At 41.0% G+C, this 21,356-nt stretch overlaps 1 protein-coding gene across 3 annotated transcripts in view; it reads right to left on the bottom strand.

The window, feature by feature from the left end:
* Nucleotides 1–18,012, bottom strand: part of LOC115765549 — an 84,098-nt gene extending 66,086 nt beyond the window's left edge. For 2 of the 3 annotated variants that reach the window (XM_030709179.1, XM_030709181.1), the window contains exons 1-2: nucleotides 14,577–15,139; nucleotides 2,320–2,413 (exon numbers count right to left, since the gene is read on the bottom strand). In XM_030709179.1, coding sequence (XP_030565039.1) covers nucleotides 2,320–2,374 — 55 coding nt within the window. In that variant the 5' untranslated portion in view covers nucleotides 2,375–2,413; nucleotides 14,577–15,139. Of the gene's footprint in view, nucleotides 1–2,319; nucleotides 2,414–14,576; nucleotides 15,140–17,897 lie in introns of those variants that run through there. The other variant, XM_030709180.1, reaches the window with a different exon arrangement.
* Between the last annotated feature and the right edge of the window lie 3,344 nt (nucleotides 18,013–21,356).

Genomic DNA, 21,356 nt, shown 5'->3' with positions numbered 1-21,356 from the left:
AACTCATCAACGCACAAATTACAAAGACAAACGATGACTGACAATGGCCAAAGCTGCCACCACTTACTACCCACAATCCACACACACACACACACACTCGCACACACTCGCGCTGTGGGCCAGAGTTTTTGTTAATTAAACAAATGCCGCAGTGACATGTGCACATCAGGATGATGACTGGCGTTTGGCGTATGTTGAGCGCGTCGCAGTTTGCGGTTATGCATCTGCAGGGCCAAATTGTCACAGGGTGTGTGGGGTGGGGCTGGGTGGGGGTGGGTGAGGGGAGGCAGGTTACAGTTTTTGGGGCTAGCTTCTGAATGCACACAATTCCGGTTGACAAAAGTGGCGGCGCCGCCAACAACGTCACTGAAAATGGCTCCGCATGCAATTTAATTTATTTCAATTGCAGCTGAAATTATTACGACAGGCGACAGTCTCGGGCTGCGAGGGGCGTGCGGGGGGCAACAGGCGACAGTCGACAGTCGACAGGCGACAAAGTGCCGTCGCAGAGCACCGCAGAGCAATTTGCTCATATTTTGTATTTCTTTGTTTGTTGCAGCTTTTCCCGCTGTTCATAAACAAATTCTGGCGCGAAGAAACCAAACGCAGTAAGCGTCAATTTCAATTAAACAGACATCATCAACACGATGATGATGATATTAATGTTGATATTGACGATGATGATGATGATGATGATGATGATGCACCCAGCTGCCCTCTAGCTGCCTCGTATGTGTCTTGCCACATTTGCCACCGCGTCAGAACTCGCGCTTAACTTGCATCACAAAGTGGTCGGGTTGCGGCCAGGGTTGCCACCGCAGCGCAGCGGCTGCCCACACACTGGGATAGTTAACTCTGGCCAGATAAGTAGCTGACTTTCATAGCGGAAAATCGAAATTTTCTCATTTTCACTGTTTATTGAGGCGTTACCAGGCAGGCGAACACATCGTGCACTCTTGAGAGTTGGCAGCTAATAAAGCGTTTGATTTACAAGCAAATATAGTTTGTGATAAGTCGCATATCAACTTTTTCGTTTTGAAAGTATTAAAGGGAATTATAATAAAAAAGATTATAAAGCATTCGATTTACAGGGTAATAACATTTGTAAAAACTTTAAGTCTCATATTAAGTGTAGCATTAACTTTTTTACATCGAAAGAATTAGAAGAAATGAAAATAAAATATATTCCTATAAGAAATATTATTTGTGAAAACCTTAAGTCTCTCAATAAACTGCTTTAAGCTTGTTATATAAATTAATAGTTAATCATGAACCGAACCTTAAACCATTTTTTTATAATTTTTAATATCGATATTTTAAATTCGATACTTAAACTTTTATTTTTTACGAATCGAAACTTGAGCTAAACCAAGTGCTGAACCCCAATCCAAATTGAACCAATTTTTTCTGAGTTCTTAAATAATACACTTCTAAGGAAAGGACAATGAAATGGTTGATGTTTAATCATGAACGGAAAGCTGAACCTAAGTCGATTAGTAATTAGTAACTTTAACTAAGTAAGTGGGTCTACCAGTTGCACATTTTAAAGAACTTGAAGGCCTTTCTACTTAGTTAGCCAAATTTAAAGCAGAGTTCAAAAGCAGAAAGCTGGTTCGAGCTGTGAACCGAAGCACGCTCCCCGCTTCAAAGAATCTGCTCGCTTTTTAACCACGGTGCGCGCTGCCCCATGGTCTTTTAAGTAGCCCGCAGCAATTGCAACTGTGCCTTAGTTTAGCCCAACTTGACCCCAGCGCTCCCTTCCCCCGCCCACGTCCACAAAGATTCCATTAATATAATGTGGCTAAAACGAACTGCACTTGGCCCAAACGGCGCTGACTTTTGCAATGCCATGCATTCGCCATGGGTGGGCCACCAGATATAGTTTCATTTTCAGCGTTTAAGCATTGTGTTGCCAGTTGCTCTTGTTGTTGTTGTTGTTGTTGTTGTTGTTGCTGTTGTTGTTTTCTGGTCGCACAGCGCCGCAGAGTTTCAAGTGTAAATTAATTTATGAGGCACGCGGCGTCAACGGCGCCGCGCTGTGCGGCTTGGCTCGGCAATAGCGAATATATTCGAGCGCCACACACCCCCCCATCCCCCTGCCACACCCCTTTGACCATTTGGCACTTGCCACTTTTGGCCATTCGCCATTTGAAATGTCAACCAAAGTGTGAAATTTCATATTGAATGATGATGCGGCCGTCGCCAACGCTGCCATTGACAAATGAAGCTGACCGAGGGGAACTGCATAATTGAACCCAGGCACATATATACACTATATATACATATATATACTCTATACTCTATAAATGTCTCACTTACCTATTAAAGTGCCGATGACGCAGAGCGCGGCGAGCAGCTGCAAGCAGGCAAACATTTTGTTGGCTTTTTTTTTGTTTTTCGATACAAAGTGCGTCTGAAAAGAGATGAGAGGGTTTAATTGTTTATACACAAGTTGATTTGACTGAGTTGTCTATTATACACATGCATCATCATAATTATTGTTTTTCCTTTCATTTTCTATTTTCCACTTGTTTTTTTTTTTTTTTGTTTTTGTCAACCACGCCCCGCTGCTCAATGTTGAATGTCTAGACGCCCCGTCGCTGCGGCAGACACATGCAATTTGTCGCTTGTTTAGCACGCCATAATAGAGACATTACGTTTCCCCCCCCCCCCCCCCCCCCCCCCCCCCCCCCCTCTACCCCCTGGCTGGTCCGCTCCTGTTCCGGCGTTGCCGAAAGCAAGTGTCAAGCGGAAGCGCCACCTGTGTCGACGACGATGCCGATGCCGATGCCAATGTCATCATTCAAATGTCATTCGCTCTTACAAATTGTTGTTTGACATGGCATGCCGCTAATCAAAACAGAACACACACCTCGGCACACACACACACACACTATACACTACAAAGCGCCACAAATGTCAATCAACACCAGGGGGGCATATACACACTCGCCCATCCTTGTGTGCAATTAAGCGCTGCAAATAGCACTGGCTCGATTTGTGGCCCAACCCCTGGTCAGTGAATGTTGGGTGAATGTGGATTGCGGCTTTGTTACGCCACGCCACGCCCACTCGATTGACCAAAAAATTTTCATTAGTTTGGCCATTGTCCAGAATCTGTATCTGAATCAAAGTCGAAATCGGAATCGTAATCAGAATCGTACTGGCCGCCGGCTGCTTTCTGTTTGGAAATCACTCGATGATTGTCATCGTAGGTGTGACTAATTGTTGCTCATTTATCTTCTTTGCCTTCGCTCTACATTCTTGTCTTTGCCTTTGCCTTTGCCTTTGGCTGCGCTTTTTGTTTCCATGGTAGCCATGAATAATTTCCGTTCCCCCTTAACCGGTTAGCTGGGGCCCTTTTTCGAACTGTTTGCCCAAATTAGATACATTTGATCGAATTGATGGCCCAATTGCCAGCTCGAATGGGCTTTTCGCTTACGCATTCAAAACCGGATGAAGGGGCATCAATTACCAGTTCAGTGTACAAGTAATTGCTATTTTTATGTCGCAGATCAAAACTGATCGCTTTGAATCAAGCCTAAGAACATGCCAATCGATTTGTACATCATTTGAATGTTTGCTAATTTATATACGAGAGCAATTTGTAGAGTGTAACCCAAGTGCACAGCCCTTTGCTCACTTAAATCATATTTAATACGGATAAAGCAAGTTGTTTAGTATTTATCAAAAGCCTAATGGACTATTTGCATATCTTGCATTTCAGACTATTTATCAATTAGTTAGTCTTAGGCTCTAGTCACAGTTTCTACTCCAATTAGCCAGCAAGCGGAATGCAGTATGTTGCATTCCATTGATCGATTACATTTCGATAACATTCATTTCGATTCATTCAGAGATTGTCCTGCATGTTTTCATACTTTCAATCAATCGATTTGCACATCATTTAAATTGTTGCCAATTTATATGCGAGAGAAATCTGACAGTGAAACCTAAGTGCACAGACCTTTATTTATTTAAATTATCCTTAATGCAGACAAGGAATGTTGTTCCTGGACTATTTGTTTATATTCTGTTCCAAACTATTGAGCATGTAGTTAGTCTAAGGCTTTAGTTTTCTACTTTCTTTCTACTCCAATTAGACAGCATGAGGAATGCAGTATGTTGCATTCCATTGATCGATTACATTTCGATCACATTCATTTCGATTCATTCAGAGATTATCCTGCATGTTTTCACATTTTCAATCAATCGCTCAAAGGAGCTTTCACTGCATGTACTATATCATAGTCAAATAAATATTTTGCTTTTTTCAAATAAGTTTTCAGCAACACATTTTCATGTCATCGAAACCAATTCCCCTGCTCAACGTGTTGTTGTAACATATGTGCCATGTTCAGCTCTGTTGTTTGATTGACAAATGCTTTGAAAGCGGCCACATGGAAGGCACAGACAAATATTATACCGAAATGATTGTCAAAAATTGTTCGCATGCAATATTTGGCTGGGCTCTGGTCTCTGGGCACAACAGCTAACTAGCCATAAATGCCCCAATGGCTTGCGATACATGTGTATCTGTTCGCCCCTAGGCTGTGTATCTGTCAGATACAGATACACCCGTGTGTGTTGCAACCCCCGACAAATGCTATGGCAACACTTACGGGGTGTGTGTTCCCTTATTCATTTTTTATATTATTTTTTTCTGTGTTTTTTCTTTGTTTTTAGGCCGACAGGTGCACACACGTCTCCTTTTTCAAACTAATTTCAAAGCGAATGCCTTGGCAGGAGGGGAAGAGAGAGACGGAGAGAGCTCGCACTTGCTCGCGTGTCTCGGCTGATTTGCATAATTTGGCCGTTAAGTGGCGGAAAAATGTAATCGAATGAACAGATAGGCAGCCAGGTGCCTAGGTGCCTAGGTGCCAGCTATTTTTGCGAGCGCCCCCAACTGTAATTAGAATATAACATTTGTTGGCAAAAACAAGCCGAAAAAAAAGTCATTCGCTTCTTTACTTGAATAAAACCAAATGAGTCTCGAATGTGGGCAGACATATATATTTATTCGTGCGTCCCAGACAAGTAGCCAGGCCCTCACCTGAGCCTGAGCCGGAGCCGAAGGCAGCCCCACAAGTGAGCAGCGTTTGTTAACCTTTTTAGCCGCTGGCCCCATTCCGGGTGGGTGTTAATAAAACTGTGCTTATATAACAATGTCAAGATACTTTTACATTTCGGTTCATTGGTTTTTTAGTGCCTTGGTGTTTGGTCTGCCTACCCGACCTCGCGCTGCCTCCCACTGCCCAGCTGAACAATAATATGTGACAATTCAGCTGAGGTATAGGTTACCATGACAGCAGTCCTTAGACGCGTTCGATGCCCAATTGAAAATTCTCGAAGTTATCAATTACAACAACGACCCGCCAGCGATTGTCTCTATGCTGCGGCTATACAAATGCCAAGTCTAAGTCCGGACAATGGCAAGAGTATAATGTATCCGACAGTTTCTATAGCTTCTGATGCTGCCTCGAATTACCAAGTTCAAATTGATTTTGGTTTTTTCAACATTTGTAGCTAAGTTGTAACGAATGTGGAAACTCAAGCTGAGTCCATTTAAGAGCTAGCGAAAAAAGCAAGACGCACACAATCAACCACAAACGATCTATAAATACAATGTTAAATATGACTCGCTTTTATGACAAACAATTAAGCTGCTTGCTCTTAAATTAAACAAAAACAAGTAAGAGGTTCTAGTCGAGAGCTCCCGACTAGGGGATACCCTGAACCCTCTTCTTCCAACATCAAATGCATATATATATTCTATTTTAGAAACTATATGTCAAGTTTGGTGACTCTAGCCCTTATTATTTACCAAAATTGCCCAAAAAACAGGATATCGATATCGATTTTTATCGATTGCTTGGAAACGGAGTAAGTTATCGATTATCAGAAACAAACTCGATCTGAGCTCTATATGTTCTTAGATCCTTGCGTTCATACATACGGACAGACAGACAGACACACAGACGGACATGGCTAGATCGACTCGGCTATTGATGATGATCAAGAATATATATACTTTATGGGGTCGGAAATGCTTCCTTCTGCCTGTTACACACATTTGGATTTTGCACAAATACAATATACCCTTTTTACTCGTTTTCAATGGGTTCAGGGTATAAAAGTACTAATCACAATGCCGAGCTGCTTATAAGTGAATGTTAGGCAGCTCTGGGTTCAGTTTCCGAGCGACTTTCACGATGGGAGCATTAATCGGCCTGGGCTTGCTGTTGCTGCTCTTTGGACGGACTCTAGCCTTGGACAGGGCTGAATATCAAGATGGAATTAGTTACGAGCAATTGTCATGTATTTTACATAATATACAAGAAGAAGTTGAACAGCGTGACGAGCGTCTTAGAAGATGCTGCAAGCTGCTCAGAGCACTCGACAATGAAAACAATTGCGATTTTTGTTACGATCAGAATATTTTATATACGATAGAAAATATGAAAGTCGAGTGCGCGGCTGGCTTGCAGGGTGGACTGCGACCAGGATGTAATCGGAATCCACTGACACACAAATGTCAAAAGTTATTCCCAAAAAAGTTAAGCAAGAATTGAGCAAAATTTAAGTGAAAATTAATTTAAATGAAGCTCACACAAAGCAAGCGGGTTGGATAATACTAACAAAAGCCTCGCCCACGACAAGCTTTATATATAAAAAAAAAAAAGCCTCTTCGCTTTGTTTCTCTTTCAATATGCAATAATTATTTATAATCAGCTTGAGTTTTATTAAAATTGATATTACGCAAAAGGCTGTGGACCAAGAATCTAGCTATATAAAACTATTAATCGCCTTTTAAATACTCACCATAGTTATATATGCCCTTGCATGTTTATAATATTTTAGCCTGGAGAACTGAATAAACATTGAAGTAAATCAACTTTGGCTGCCAATTAAAGGCAATTAATAAATCAAGCGTTATAATAAAAGAAGCTCCAAGTATTTGCTTTTAATTAAGACAGAACAAAAAAAACTACTAGCAATAACTTTTGCAAGCAGCAAAAGTTAAATAAAAAGGGCCGCGCTGCCAAATCGATTTCAGAACATAAACAAAATGTTTAACACGAAGACAAGAAGAAAGTTGGCCATAAAAAAAAGGCTAGGGGGCCGCATAAAAAATTCTCAGCTAATAAACTAACAAGAGCCGCGGCAAAAATGTATAAACAATCGAATCTGTGTGTGTGTGCGTGTGTGTGTGTGTGCTATACGATTTGATACCCTCTAATTTGTTTATTTTGCGCTAAATGCACAGCAAGAAACAACAGCAGCAACAACAATGAGAGAGAAGTGCAGCAAGTGCCATAAAAAATCAACAGCAGCACGAGGCGTTGGGAATTACAAATTTATAAACTGGCAAATGCGCCATGTGTGAGTGGGTGGGGGGAGTTGATAGGGGGGAGGGGAAGGCCTGGAATATTGGAAAAGCGCTGTAATGCCTGAATATTTATGCAAACGTCAATGCAATTGAGTTTTTCGAGCTGCCAGCATTAGTATTTTATTACAAATCATCCAACACGCACACACACACACACACACATACCAACACAAATTGAAGTGTAGTCGGGCAACGTCACGTATGAGTGATGATGCGTGTGCCTAGGCGCTGTGTAAACAGAGCTGTGTGTGATATTTATGTGTGTGTGTCGGTGTGTGTGTGTGTGTGTGTGTGTGTGTACTCAGTGCATATGATTAGTTGATGTAACGCCACTTGCTGGATTCAAAATTAGGTTGCAGTTGGCGCTGGCGCCAATTGAAAAGCTCTAAAACATCAGCAAATCAAGCTAGACATTGGCAGTCCCCTCCCTCCCCCCTGTCCCTTAACCCGTCCCCTTCCCTAACCAATCTCTTGGCTTATTTATGCACATTATAGCCACTTGAGGCTGCAGTAGGCCCGACTGCCAACTGCCTGACTGACTGCACACATTTTGTCCATATTGATTTGCATTTGCATTTTCCATTGGATCCACACACCCTTTTCCCTCGTCCGTCTATCCCTCTCTCTCCCTCTCTCTCTCTCTCTCTCTTCAGCCACATGCCATAATTTATTTGATTGATATGGCTTTTCAGCTGTACGTTTTACTTTCGTATATAATTTTATAAATTATTTGCCCATAGTAGTGGAGAGACCTCCATTTGATTGCCGCTAATTTGACTGTCAATCAATGGATATGTTGCAGTTTTTCTTCTTTTCGCTTTTCCAACAGTTTTTCATTCATTTTCATTGTCCCCATTTTATGATACATTTGTTTACTGTCGTGTCTGTCGCGTCTGCCGTGGCATGTTTCATGCTCATGTGTTATGCATCACCATTTGTTCTTGTTATAAATTCCGTTTATACACAAACTGGCATATTTATTTAAAATGGCGCAAAATGATCAACTGAATTATTCGACGGAGTCCAAATAAATTGAAACGCATTTCATTTACACTTGGAGTTTATAAATAAATCTGACCCATAGACCTATCTGATATATTATGAAGAGATTGTAGTTTTTACATATTACAAATTCTATTTTACATAAAGAAGGAGCTTTGACTGTATGTGTTCATCTGTCTGGTATATATACATTTAAACATAATCTGTAGACACCAAATTCGTCGTTTTCCCTTTCATAGTTTGTAGATAAATACATACGAATAGACCAGTCGGTCGTGCCTGACTAAGAAATACCCTCAACTCAGGGGAAGCCAAACCGTTTAATATTCCCAATTTGTCTTAAAGTCTTTGAGTTTTGCTTAAAACACCAAATATCCAAATCATTTTTTATCGAAAATCGATACAAATAAAGCGAGATATCGATAACAAAGATGAGCTAGGTTTGCCGTTGATTTATCTATCTATCTATCTATCTATCTATCTATCTATCTATCTATCTATCTATCTATCTATCTCTGTCTATCTCTCTTAATTGAGAGCACATTTACTCACATCAGTGTTTTATCTACTGAGTGACTCTTCTCCCTTTTCTCAACACTGTCAAGTAAGTGTTGAGTAAATAGCTAAGATCATTAACAGCTGACTAGACCCTTATACAGTACTTGCTGTACCAAGTCCCCAAATCGTTTCTTAACGATTTTATGGAAATAAGATATCGACTCTTTTGGAGATTAGTATACGATTTTGTATATTTATCAAATTTTAAGCATCTAATTTTTGTAGTTCTAGAGATCGAACCCTTTACACAGACTAACAGTCAGACGGAGATTCGAATTGATAAACAAGCATAGCTCGATCGATTCAGCGCGTCTTCCTGATTCGGCACAATAAATACTTTAAGGGGTTGGAGATTTATCCCTCTTTCACCATTATAGTCGACCACTTTTGGTGGTTTTTGAATACTCACAGTATCGGCTCTTGAAATCGCAGCCACTTATTTATGGTTGTTTACGGGGCCTGAGCTCGCGCTGAGAGTGTTTCCCAAAAAAAAAAAAATGCTCATGCAACGCAGTGAAGAGCACTTGACTAAAGTGTGAAAGATTAAAGAATTGTTTTGAACGTCCCGCAAACAGGCACAAAGGTAGCCCAAAAAAATATTAAACTGTTTTTGCTTTTCATCTCGTTTTTTTTTTTATGAACGCTGAACTGTGCGCAAAGGCAAAATAATTTGATGAATTCTCGGCCAAAACTCATCTCTCATTGAATGCCCATTTTATGCATGCATGCATTTTGAAAATATACTCATTTACCAGATATTTTTACAGCTCAAACAAGCCCTCAACTGCGTGTGTGTATGTTTAGGGCTAGTTCAACTTAATTGCCTGCACGATATTTGTCTTTCATTTTATGATACTGCAGCATGCGAGTATTTTTAATGAATTGCCACAGTCGGAACTGCAGCTGCAGCTGGAGCTGGAGCTAGAGTCACGGCCCCAGACAATTGGGCAATATGCAAAAAATTTGTTGAGATTTTTGCCATGCAAGCGACCATTATTTATGCATGACAATTTGAGGATGTCCTGGAGGGCAGGGCATGCGACGAATGACGACGAGTGCTCTTAGAGTTCAGGTATCGGCCATCAATAATGCAGTTACGACTCTCAGGAAGTTGTAAAATGAAATTGAAAATAATTTGGCCAGAGCAAGTGCAGCAATGCATAATGCATAAGAAATTTCCATGCCTAGGCACGGCAGGCACGGGCCACAGTCAACAATCATTTCACAATATGAAATTAATCTTAACTTCAAAGAAAATTCAATGCAAAAGAGCAGAGCTTTGAGCCCGCATCCTTCCTGAATGGACCATATTTTCTGTTAACTATGCAAGCTCGTTAGGAAAGAGCCCAGTTTTATTTTCTACACGAAGTTCAAGACTCGAAAGCTCAGCGTGAGGCAATATTAAATTAATCTTAGCTAAAACAAAATTAATGTAGTGAGCCACGAGCCAACAATCTTTATTCTTATTGCCCGAATGGCTCAGCCTTTCTACAAGCTTTCGAAGCTCATTAAAGCTTTAAGCGAAGTTCAAAAGAAAAAGCCATGCTCTACTTTTATATAAAGTTCAAAGCTTGAAAGCTCAACTTGGGACCATATGAAACTAATCTTAACTAAAAGAAAAATCAGTGTAAAAGATGAGAGTTTGAAGCCAGCAACCTTTCTTACTGCCCAAAGGGGTCTCGTCTTCTGTAAGCTTTGCTCATTAAAGCTTCAAGTGATATCAAATAAAAAGAGTGCAGCTTGAAAACTCAGCTTGAGGATGTCAGCTAGTGTCATTTCAGCACAACCGCCACGTCCATCAAACTGAGAACGCAGAGAAAAAGGGTAAAGGGTAAAGACTATGAGGACGTCGCTTTAACTGTGTAAATGAGTTAACCGCAAAATGTCAGTGTTCAGCTAGTGCTCCTCTGTGCTGCTCTCCCCTTTGCTTGGCAGTTACCGCCTAAAAGCCACAGACACGCACAGCGAGTGGCGTGAGAAGTGGGAAAATATGTGGGCGGGAGCGGAGAGTGCAAATAAAATCAATCAATTTGTAGCGTCTAAGTGCACAGTGACACTGAAATCTATTTGCCAGAGTGTTGAGAAGAGTTCCCAGAGGTGGAGAAAGTGCCAGAGAAAGGGAGAGAGAGAGAGGGAGAAAGGGAGGGGGAAAGCAGCAGAGAAGAGCGAGAGAATACGTCTTAATAAGTTGTATGTGGTTGGAGGTTGAAATTAGGGGACACATTTAGTGAGTGTTTGTATGTGTGTGTGTGAGTGTGTGTGTGTAATTAATAAACACAACTTACCCCAACAACAACAACCGCAGCAGGAGCCGTCAGCTAAGGCGACACGAGCGAACCGCAGCTCAAGTGTCGATTGATTTAGCAGCTGAGTTTCGGGCGTTCAATTTTTGGACATGTCTCTGCGAGCGATTCCTGATCTAACGAGTATTTCGGGAAATTGTGAAAAGCGCGGGGAAAATTTCGAAGCGGGCAAACATAAAAATCAATCAACACGCGCGCTTAATAGCCGAAGAGGCGGCGGCTCATCAAATGTATCTGCCAGATACGTTTCGAGTGCTTCTGTATATGTATTTGTATCTGTATCTATAGATGCGGCTGTATCTGTATCTGTATCTGTATCTGTATCTGTATCTGTATCTGTATCTATATCTATATCTGTATCTGTATCTATATCTGTATCTGTATCTGTATCTGTATCTGTATCTATATCTGTATCTGTATCTGTATCTGTATCTGTATCTGTATCTGTATCTGTATCTGTATCTGTATCTGTATCTGTATCTGTATCTGTATCTGTATCTGTATCTGTATCTGTATCTGTATCTGTATCTGTATCTGTATCTGTATCTGTATCTGTATCTGTATCTGTAACTGTATCTGTATCTATAGCTCTAGCTGTAGCTTTAGTTCTATCTGTGTATATGCTTGTGTCTGAATCTCTATCTGTATCTTCTATTTGTATCTGTAACTGCGTATATGCTCGCAGATGTATATTGAGTGCTTGCCAAAGACAAATTGCCTTTGTCTCTAATTTTAAAGACAACACTCGTCGCCTGCCTTCGTTTTAGTTTAATTTGTCTATGCCGTGGGAGTCGAAAAGTTTCACACGGTTTTTTTGTTTCGCCTCTTTTTTTCATCTTGTGTATTATGTCTGGCTTTTTCTTTGGGCCAATTGATTGGCGCACGTTTTGCGCGTGGCCAGACGAGCCAAATAGAAGTAGAAAAATGTTTTGTTTTTTTTTTTTATGGATAAAGGAGACAAGCACAACACAAGAAACGCGTCATTTTAATACACTTGCATAATGTTTATTTAAAATGAGAGCAACCTTATAAAGTGTATAAAGTATTTAAGAACATATCGTGCTATATACAAAGATTATATCGGTACGATATTTAAGTATCTCAATCTGTTCGTCAGTCAGTTTTAATGGGTCGAGCTTGAGGCTCGATCTTGATGAATCTTGTCATAGATTAGGAGTATGCCGGATCGAGCTACTATATCATACAGCCACAATTGAAATCTACTTTGTGTAAAGTACATTTTCAAATCTGATTTTCAGCACATTTTCGATTTGTCTGCCAGGGTATTTAAGCTTCCACAATCGCTAAATGTTCGCTCTTATTATTTGTTTTCACATTTAAATATTTCATTTTTTTTCCGATTTTTTTTTGGCTGCTCATCTGCGCTTCAATTTTTATTGAGGCTCTGCTATTGTTGTTGTTGTTGTTGTTAGCCTCAACAGCACTTTGTGGGCGCTTAAAACAGCTGACAGGCCCCGCTGACAGATTGATGAATGTTGCTTTTGCCTTTGCTTTTGCTCTTGCTTTTTGGCTGGCCCTGTTGTTTCAGCCCTCTTGCATTCAGCATATATATATTTGTATATATTTTCTTTTTATTTTAACGGCATTTTCACTTTCGATTTTAATGAAAATATTTTGAAAATGCGCTATTTTCATTTGTGCGACGGCCTCTGGGCCAAGATTTATGGCACCAGCACCCGCAGATATTGACTCGTTGTCGGGGAAGAAGAGAGAGGGAATGGGGAGAGGGGCCTGAGAGAAGTGAATGTTGGCCCGGTTCGATCGGTAGGTTAATTTGTTGGCAGCTAATGCCTGGCGAACGGCCCAGATGCGTTAAATCGTTGACAATTGGGATCAATTTTGGATGGGACTAAAAGATCTTGAGCTGCTGCTGCTTCTTCTCACACATTTTCGGAGCATCCAATTAGCCACTTTCGACATATGTCAAGGGCTTTGCTTCATGTGCAACTGAAGAGCATTAAGAAATACATGAGCGGGGGCGGCGCCTGAGAAGGTCAAGCTCATCTGGGAAACATGTTGAGTTAAGTGGAGTATTAAGCGAAACTCAACAGAGACTCGACCCTGAAAAGCTGAAGAGAGCTTAGCAAGGAATTCAGAAGAGGGTAGAAAAAACAGATCCTAAGATAATCCCCAAAGTGTCGCAGAAAACTGAGAGAAGTTTTCAAAATAATTCATTCTGACTATCCAACCAAATTGTAAATTTTATTCCGATCTCTTTTGTTATTTAATCGTATCTTAAATAAATGAAGAAACTAATTTATCTTTAGATAAACTCTCCTGTTTCTTCCTTATATTTTGTGTTAGTAATTTATTTTATAATTTTATAAAACCTACATAAATAATGAACACCAAAATATGCCCCCAGCTAATCCGCAAAAGTATTGAAGGCTGAAAAAGACAAATTAAAAAAAAAAATAATTGATTCTATATATTTTACTATTATTATCCAATTTGTAAATGTTAATGCCCATTTCTTTTGTATTTTATTCTTAACCCAAATAAATAAAGAAACTAGTTTATCCATAGATAATTTATCTCTTCTTGTCTTCTTCGACACCTTTTTGTGTGTTTATCTAATTGAAATCTGTGCTGGGCATCTTTTACCTAATGTAGATCCAAAGATTTCTGGCTTGGCAATTAAAATGTAAATCAGATCAAACTTTTAATGGCAAAGCTATTGTTTTCTTCTTCTTCATTTTCCTCTTTTTTTATGCCCGAACATTGCTTTTGATATAATGGCAATGGCAGATACAAAATCAGAGAAGGGTTTAAAATTTCTTGGCAAAAATGTGTAAATAATCGAGAAAAACTTGTGGAAAACCCACGCACAAGGGAAAAAGAACAAAAAACAAAAAAACAAATACACAACTGTGGAAAATCTCGCGCGGAAAAATTGGACGCATTTGCTGACCCAAAAAGACAAATGACCGAAAAAAAAAAACAAAACAAAACAACAAAAGGGACAACACTCGCATTGGGGTTACAGGGGGCGGGGCGGGGCGGGCAGCAGGCCTGTGTTTATTTTAATGCAAATATTTGTTTATTTTTGAATGGCAACGCGACGGCATAATTTTTTTTTTCCCATTTTTTTTTTTTTTTTTTTTTTGGGTACTCGCAAGGAATGTAAATTTCTAGGAAACTCTTTTTATAGCCGAGCCATGTTTGCGCCCACATATTGCAGAGTATCCCCAGATTTAATGCCAAAAAAAAAAAAACAAAAAGAAAAACGCGTGTATATTTAATTTAGGTCTTTGCGTATTTGTTTTATGCTAATCTACAGATTTACAGGTGGACACACTTACTTGGAACTCCTTTATTTTGGTTTTTTTGGTGGGGGCAACACAGTTTTTCGGCTTTTCGGCTATTCTCGTTCTTTCTCTTTCTAACGCTGTTTGGCTTTTGGCTTTGATTGGGCCGCAGCAGATCGCAGATAAATGAGCGATTTAAATGCTAATTAATTGTTTGGCACACACGCACAGCACACATGCACACGCGCACGCACGCAAGCACGCACGTGTGGGAGGGAGAGAGAGAGAGAGAGATAATGGCGACACGATTAGACGTGAACGATTTTGTCCCGTTTTTAATCTCGGTTCAATTTATCAGGCAATGCGCTTCACTCGCTTACGCGTTCTTCTTCGTTTTGCTTTGGTTGCGTTTTTCCGATCGGCAGCATCTTTGTTGAATATTTTCGAAATTCAAATTAAACCGTCAAACGGTCGCACGCACACACGCACACACAGTTACACACACAACCGGACACAGCATCACGATGGCACACGGGCCCGAACGAGCAGCTGCAGAGCCGAAACTGTAAATATTTGGGTGGCGCTCAGAGCAGAAGCGGCGACTGGTACTGATAATACAGAGCGTTGCAGCGTCCGTTGCTGGCGGTCCGTTACAATGCACGCGTCGTAAAAGACTGTTTCAGACTGAATCATACAAGTATAAGCACAGGGCAGAGCAGCGCATGCAGCATACAACAGGCCGAAACGAGCACTGTTCGTGCACACGAAGCGCGAGAGCGATTGGACGAAGCGCGGACACGAACGTAGCTTCGGGCAGTTGCAGCGCACGTTTATGCTGCAGACAACAACAACAGTCCCAGTCGCCGAACCGAATGCCGGGGCCAACGAAAACTGCCAGACACGAGCGCGCTGGCGCCATCTAGCGGCTAAACGTGCGCACTGCTGTCTTATACGCTGTTATTGTTCACTTAACAGCACTGTTAGCCAATAGCAACATGTTCCATGACCGACAATGCAACTCACGCATGTTCGATGAGGGGCAGCTAACAGCAAATGCTTTGACTAGGTCGATGTAATTAATTTTCGCTCCCGATGCAGCCGCAACCGTAGTTACAGTAGCTTGTTGCACACACACACACACACACACTTACATCTAATGTGGCCATGTCAATGAAATTGACGGATGGCTCTGTGTGCTAATATTATTGGAGCTGGACTAAGTTTGGGGGTTTTATTTGGAAGCTTTTGGCCTAATTCGTCTGTTCAGCAAAATTCCATATCCCAGCAGAAACATATCTAATCAGGGCTAATAGAACAAGTTATGCTTTAAGAGAGTAGAAGATTCTCGGAAAAACCAAAACAAAAAATATGTTTGCCTCTTTAACTATTTACTAGTTAATCTCTGAGCCTCTTGAAGAGCTGCTAAATCTTAAATGAGCCGTACAAAAAATTCAGAATTTTCTCAAGTAATATATGCATAATAAAATCCGTGAGATAGTTTATCTTTTATTATTATATTGATACCTATATCCAAACAATCAGATTAACTCTTTCCTAATCCTCGGCAACAATTAACACTCAACGGGGGATGGCATTAATCTGTGGTTTTGGCATAAATCTCTCTCTCTCTCTCTCTCTCTCTCTCTCTCTCTCTCTCTCTCTCTCTTACTTAACCTCCCTCCCTCACTCACTCTCTCTCTCTCTCTTTCGCACCGTTTCTTTCGAACGCATGTTGTGATTGGAGGCACGCCCGTAAAACAATTTGCCAGCCTCATAAAAACCCAGGCATAACAAATACAACACTTAATTGTATTAACAGACAGCGGACAGAGCCCAAACCCAGGTCAGGAGCTACCGAATCGATGCAGCAGAAGGGACGCCGACAACGGGTGTTTGCTTTAACAGTTAGGCCAGGCGGACGGACGGGCGGACGGGCGGACGAACAAACAAATAGCCCAAGACAATGCCCACGCGGACAACAATAACCCCGCCCCGCAGGCCCAAAGAGCGTGTCGCCTCGAAGACTCAGACTCAGACTCGAACACGGACTTCGACTCGAACTCGAACTCGGACTCAAAGTCGAAGTCGAGGTCGCATTGATTGATGATTTTATGACATTGTTTACTCAAGTGATGATGAGAAGAGCCAGCGACTCGTCCAGCAGAGATAAAAGGCAAGAGCCTGTAGGACTTTGGAATGCGTGTGTCCTTCTGCCTGGTGCGTGGTGTCGGGTGCCGTTTGCCGTTTGCTGAGATTGCAGGCACATCTTTGGCTTGTTTTTCTCTGGAATGCTATCAATCTTTTGCTTATTAGGGATAATATTACAATTACTTGTAAGTGAGATAAGCCAAAAGACAACAAGAATAACAACAAAGCAGCTGAAGAGGTCGAGCAGCGGAAAGGATAAGTGCTCAAGTGGGCACGCCTTCGCATTGACGCGTTGCTGCTTTGATGTGTGCACCGAGTACTCTGAGTACACTTAGAGAAACAAGCGGGTGCTTTTGTACTCAGATCAAGCACACAAGTGTTTGAGTCAGGTCTTAAAGACCTTCTGCCTGAGAAGTTGTTGAAATACTCAAGTTCAGAGCGTAATTTATGGAGAACCTTAAGATCTACAACCTTCTATTCTTCCAGGACTTCACTATGCTCTTTTTCTCTCAGTGTATCGGCGCTTTGTGTGCTGTAAACACATAGTTTCTTTGACTACACTTAAATCAAATCATGTTGCACTTCAATTTAAAACCTTTTATGTGCCCAAATTGAGAGCGTAATTTATGGAGAACCTTAAGATCTACAACCTTCTACTCTTCCAGGACTTCACTATGCTCTTTTTCGCCCAGTGCATCGGCGCTTTGTGTGCTGTAAACAGACACTCGACTCAGTTACATTCGGCCGAGTCGCAGCTAAGCGTGTCACGCGGATGCCCGCGGATTGATTGACAAATTGACAGGCCGTGGAGATTCGGGTGCGTGGCGCACCTTTCGCTGGAAGCGCCGCGCCTGGAAGAGACTCGCAACTGGAAACACTTCCTGCCCGACAACCTGTTTCAATTTAGTCATAAACTATTAAGGCTACCTCGAGCCAGCAGACGGCAGCCCGCAGCTGAACGAGCCACAGTTAACCGCCAGGAAGCCAGCTGTTCCTGGGCCTAAAGGTCTCTCCGTGTCCCCCCCCCCTCCCCCGTCTCCCCTCCTCCCTATGTCCTTCTGTCCGTGTCCTTTGCTACTGCTGTTTGATGATAAATTAGAGCTCGCCAATGCACTAAAAAACTTCAAAAACGGAAAAGCAGCAACGACATGAGCAGAGCACCGCACACACACACACACACACACAACACACACACACGAACACACAGGTAGCATTTGTGGCATTTACCTTTCTCCTTTTTTTATTGCTTTATTATGAGCTCTCGACTGGGCTCTTTGGGCTCTCCGGGCCGTTTTCTATGCTGGCCAAAAGGCTGACCAAAAGTCCTGACACGCCCATTGTCAACAATTCGTTTTATTCCTCTCATCTGGTTTATTGCTGTTTGTTATTTTGCTTCCAATTGTGCGGCACGCTTCATCCTCCTCGCCAGGGTTAGCTCACTTTTGAAGCATCTGCACAACACATTTGTTCTGCAATTAGTTTGTTAATATTTCTATTAGTACATTGTTAATATTTCTATAAGTATATTAGTAGAATTCATTAGCTCTCAGAATATATATAAATATATATATAGGAATATGTTAAAGTAATATTTACGTCTTTTACATACGTATGCATACTTCCTTTTCACTATATTCCTATATCAATATTTATATATATATATAACGAATTTGGGTATTTGGGCAACTGAACAAAGAAGAAGAAAGAAGATCCGGGCTTAAAACTGAATCTGCAATGGGTAACAATATTATATATATATACGTTTGCCAACTTTCCCAGTTTTTGAAACAAATTATAATCGACAAACTTTAACTATTTCTATATTAATTTATATCTATGTCTAACTATGTCTATATTTATTAATTTTATCTGCATTTGAATATTTTGCATACTTATTAAAATTGTTTATATTTTTTATTATAAATGAAAAAATAATAAAATAATAATATTTTATTACAGATATTCGCTTGGAAAGTTTCTCAGTTTTCTAACAGATTTCGATTGACAAACTTGAACTAAGTATATCTATATGAATCTATATCTATATAACTATGTCTATATATTTTAATTTCTATATATAACTTAAGTATTGTAATTTGTTTAAACATTGCAATCTCTCTACACTCTTCGCCCGCCTTCAGATATTTCTCAGAAACGTGGAAGCTCTTGGTTCTTTGTCGGTGCTTCGAGATGTTTGTTCCTGATAAATGTGTGTGATATGGTCCGGCTCGTAGCGCTGCAATTTCCCATAAACGGGCGTTACAAAATCAATTTGCATGCTTGCGAGGCTTTTGGCAAACCCAAGTCACGGCCCAAAGCTTCGCATGCGGCCAAGCGAAACTGAGACCAGCTGCACGAGGCATGGAGAGGGGGTAGTTGGGAGGGGCAGCGGCCAGCCGATAAGCGCAAATTAGTGGCAAATTAAGCCATCAATTGCTGCAGCTGTTTATATTTTGGGGCACAGTCCGGCTACCCCGTACGCCTTGCCCCCATAACTCCGGGCAAAACCTCAACCGCATTTGACAGACGTGCACTCAACACTTTCGCCAGCTGACAGTTACACTAATAACGACCAGCCAGCCCCCCCCCCCCCCCTGCTGCTGCTCCCCACATGCCAAGGGCCTAAACAAACAGGGTCGGCGTCCTGCCCGAGTCCTGCCTGGCATACGCTTATCAGTTTTCAATCACATTTGAAACACATTGGTATTTGTGTGCCCATAAATCAACAGGGGAACCTTAATCCTCCGGATCGTGTTCGGCTACGGTTGCAGCGTCAAGGAGACGCACACACTCACACACACACGCACACGCACACACCAATCGCAAAGTCACCTTCAAATAGATAAACATTGACAGCTTGACATATGTAGAATTCGCCTGCCATTGTCTAGAGCGAGGGCCTGTGCACCTTTTGCAGTGTGCGGGCCGGGGGCGAGGGGAAACGTATGTTTAATTTTTATTTTGCGGCTGCCGCGTTGAGTGATAAGCGCGAGCTTTGACTGTGCACTGCTAAAGCATGACTAAAACAAATGGCTGCCAGCCTTCCCTCCCCTCGATATTTATTCCTCGCCTTCTTTTTATCCAATTTGGGATACGAGGCACGTTTCTGCCTTGGCTATAAAAACAATTAGGGTTCAAGGTCCCACAGCTAAACGATATATGTTTCCACACAGTTAAACCGCTTAAAGCCACAAAATCTAGTTACAACAAATAAGTGTATATAGTTCATATTATTGATATGGCATTAAAATTCAAACTCTGCTAGCTTTTGTTACCGAAATTCCGATTTCAAAATTGGCTTAAAATCCTGGCATATATAAAACAACAACACGAAAAGGAATGTGCCAAAAATCCCACATCAAATCAAGAGCAATATTTTAAAAACCAAGCCAAACAAATAATTCGGATGTTGTAAAATTTAAATGCAAAGCTTATCGTGCATAAATTATTGCACAAAAACTGAAATGAAAAAATGCAGAAAGCACAAAAGTCGGGAGTGAGCGACTAGCGGATACCCTAAACAATCTTCGTGATGAGCAGGGAGGAGGGGGGGGAGGAGGATTGGGTAGCTATAGAGTAAAAGTTACTTGATCTGTAGAATCTGTAGAAGCTTCATTCCAAATTTGATGACTGTGAGACCTAAGAGATTTGCTCCCAAAACAGTATTTCGATATTCGATATCGATTATCGGAAACAAACTCTTACAACACTGGCACCAGATGTCCTGCTAGGTAGGCTCTGAGATCCTTGCGTTCATACATACGGATGGACGGACATGGCTAGATCGACTCGGCGAAAGAATATATATATGGTATAACTAATGGGGTCGAAGATGCTTTCCTATTCCTGTTACATTCACTTATACCCTATTTGCCCATTTCCAATTGGTAATAACATTTTTTCACAAATTTATAAAAACTGTATTATTATTTTTACTGGCGATAAATACATTATCCGATGCCTTATTCAATTCCAACAAAATTCATTCTTTGCAATTTACAGTGCACAGTTTAGAATGGAAATAAGACACATAGGTATTCGACCACACAAAATTAACAGTGTTGTAAAGTTCCACGTTCATTCGTCAACACTTTATTTGACTGCTTTTCCATTTAAACTGAATACTCGACTAGAAATCACATCTTAAAATATTTCGATACAACATTTTTTTGATAAACCCTTTCGATTTAATGGGAGAGCTAAGTACGATAAGACTCTTTTTACTACCTTTGATTACAAGCAAAAGACCGTAAAACACGACAACAGTAAAGTCCTGTAAATATATAAGTTTCCATTTTGCTTTGCCTTGCTCCCATCTATTTGTCTCCGATAAGGAAATTCTTATCCGGATGTTGATGGCAAACCATTTTTGGCGTAGTTATAGAGACCAGAAATTGTTCGTGAATAAACAATTAATGCGTATGCAAAAAAGCAAACAACAATAACAACAAGTACGGGCAAAGGTTTCCAATTAGCAGAAAGGTGAACGAAAGGAGGCGGAGGGGCGTGGCTGTTGTTGTGGCAACGCGTCACAGCCTCCGAAATTAAGTGGAAATAAAGTGCGCACTTGAATTTCAATTGAAATACCTACTTCAAGCCAACCGGCGTCCCTGCCTTTAGCCGCATTCAAGCCAAAAATAGCTATAAATAAAAACAAAATTGTTTTTGTTTTATTTTCTGCCCACT

The sequence above is a fragment of the Drosophila novamexicana genome, unplaced genomic scaffold, assembly GCF_003285875.2.
Source record: "Drosophila novamexicana strain 15010-1031.04,08,12 unplaced genomic scaffold, DnovRS2.1 tig00000974-arrow-arrow-pilon, whole genome shotgun sequence".
NCBI lineage: Eukaryota > Metazoa > Arthropoda > Insecta > Diptera > Drosophilidae > Drosophila > Drosophila novamexicana.
The sequence above is the reverse complement of the archived record's forward strand: the minus strand, read 5'-3'. Positions and strand labels throughout refer to the sequence as shown.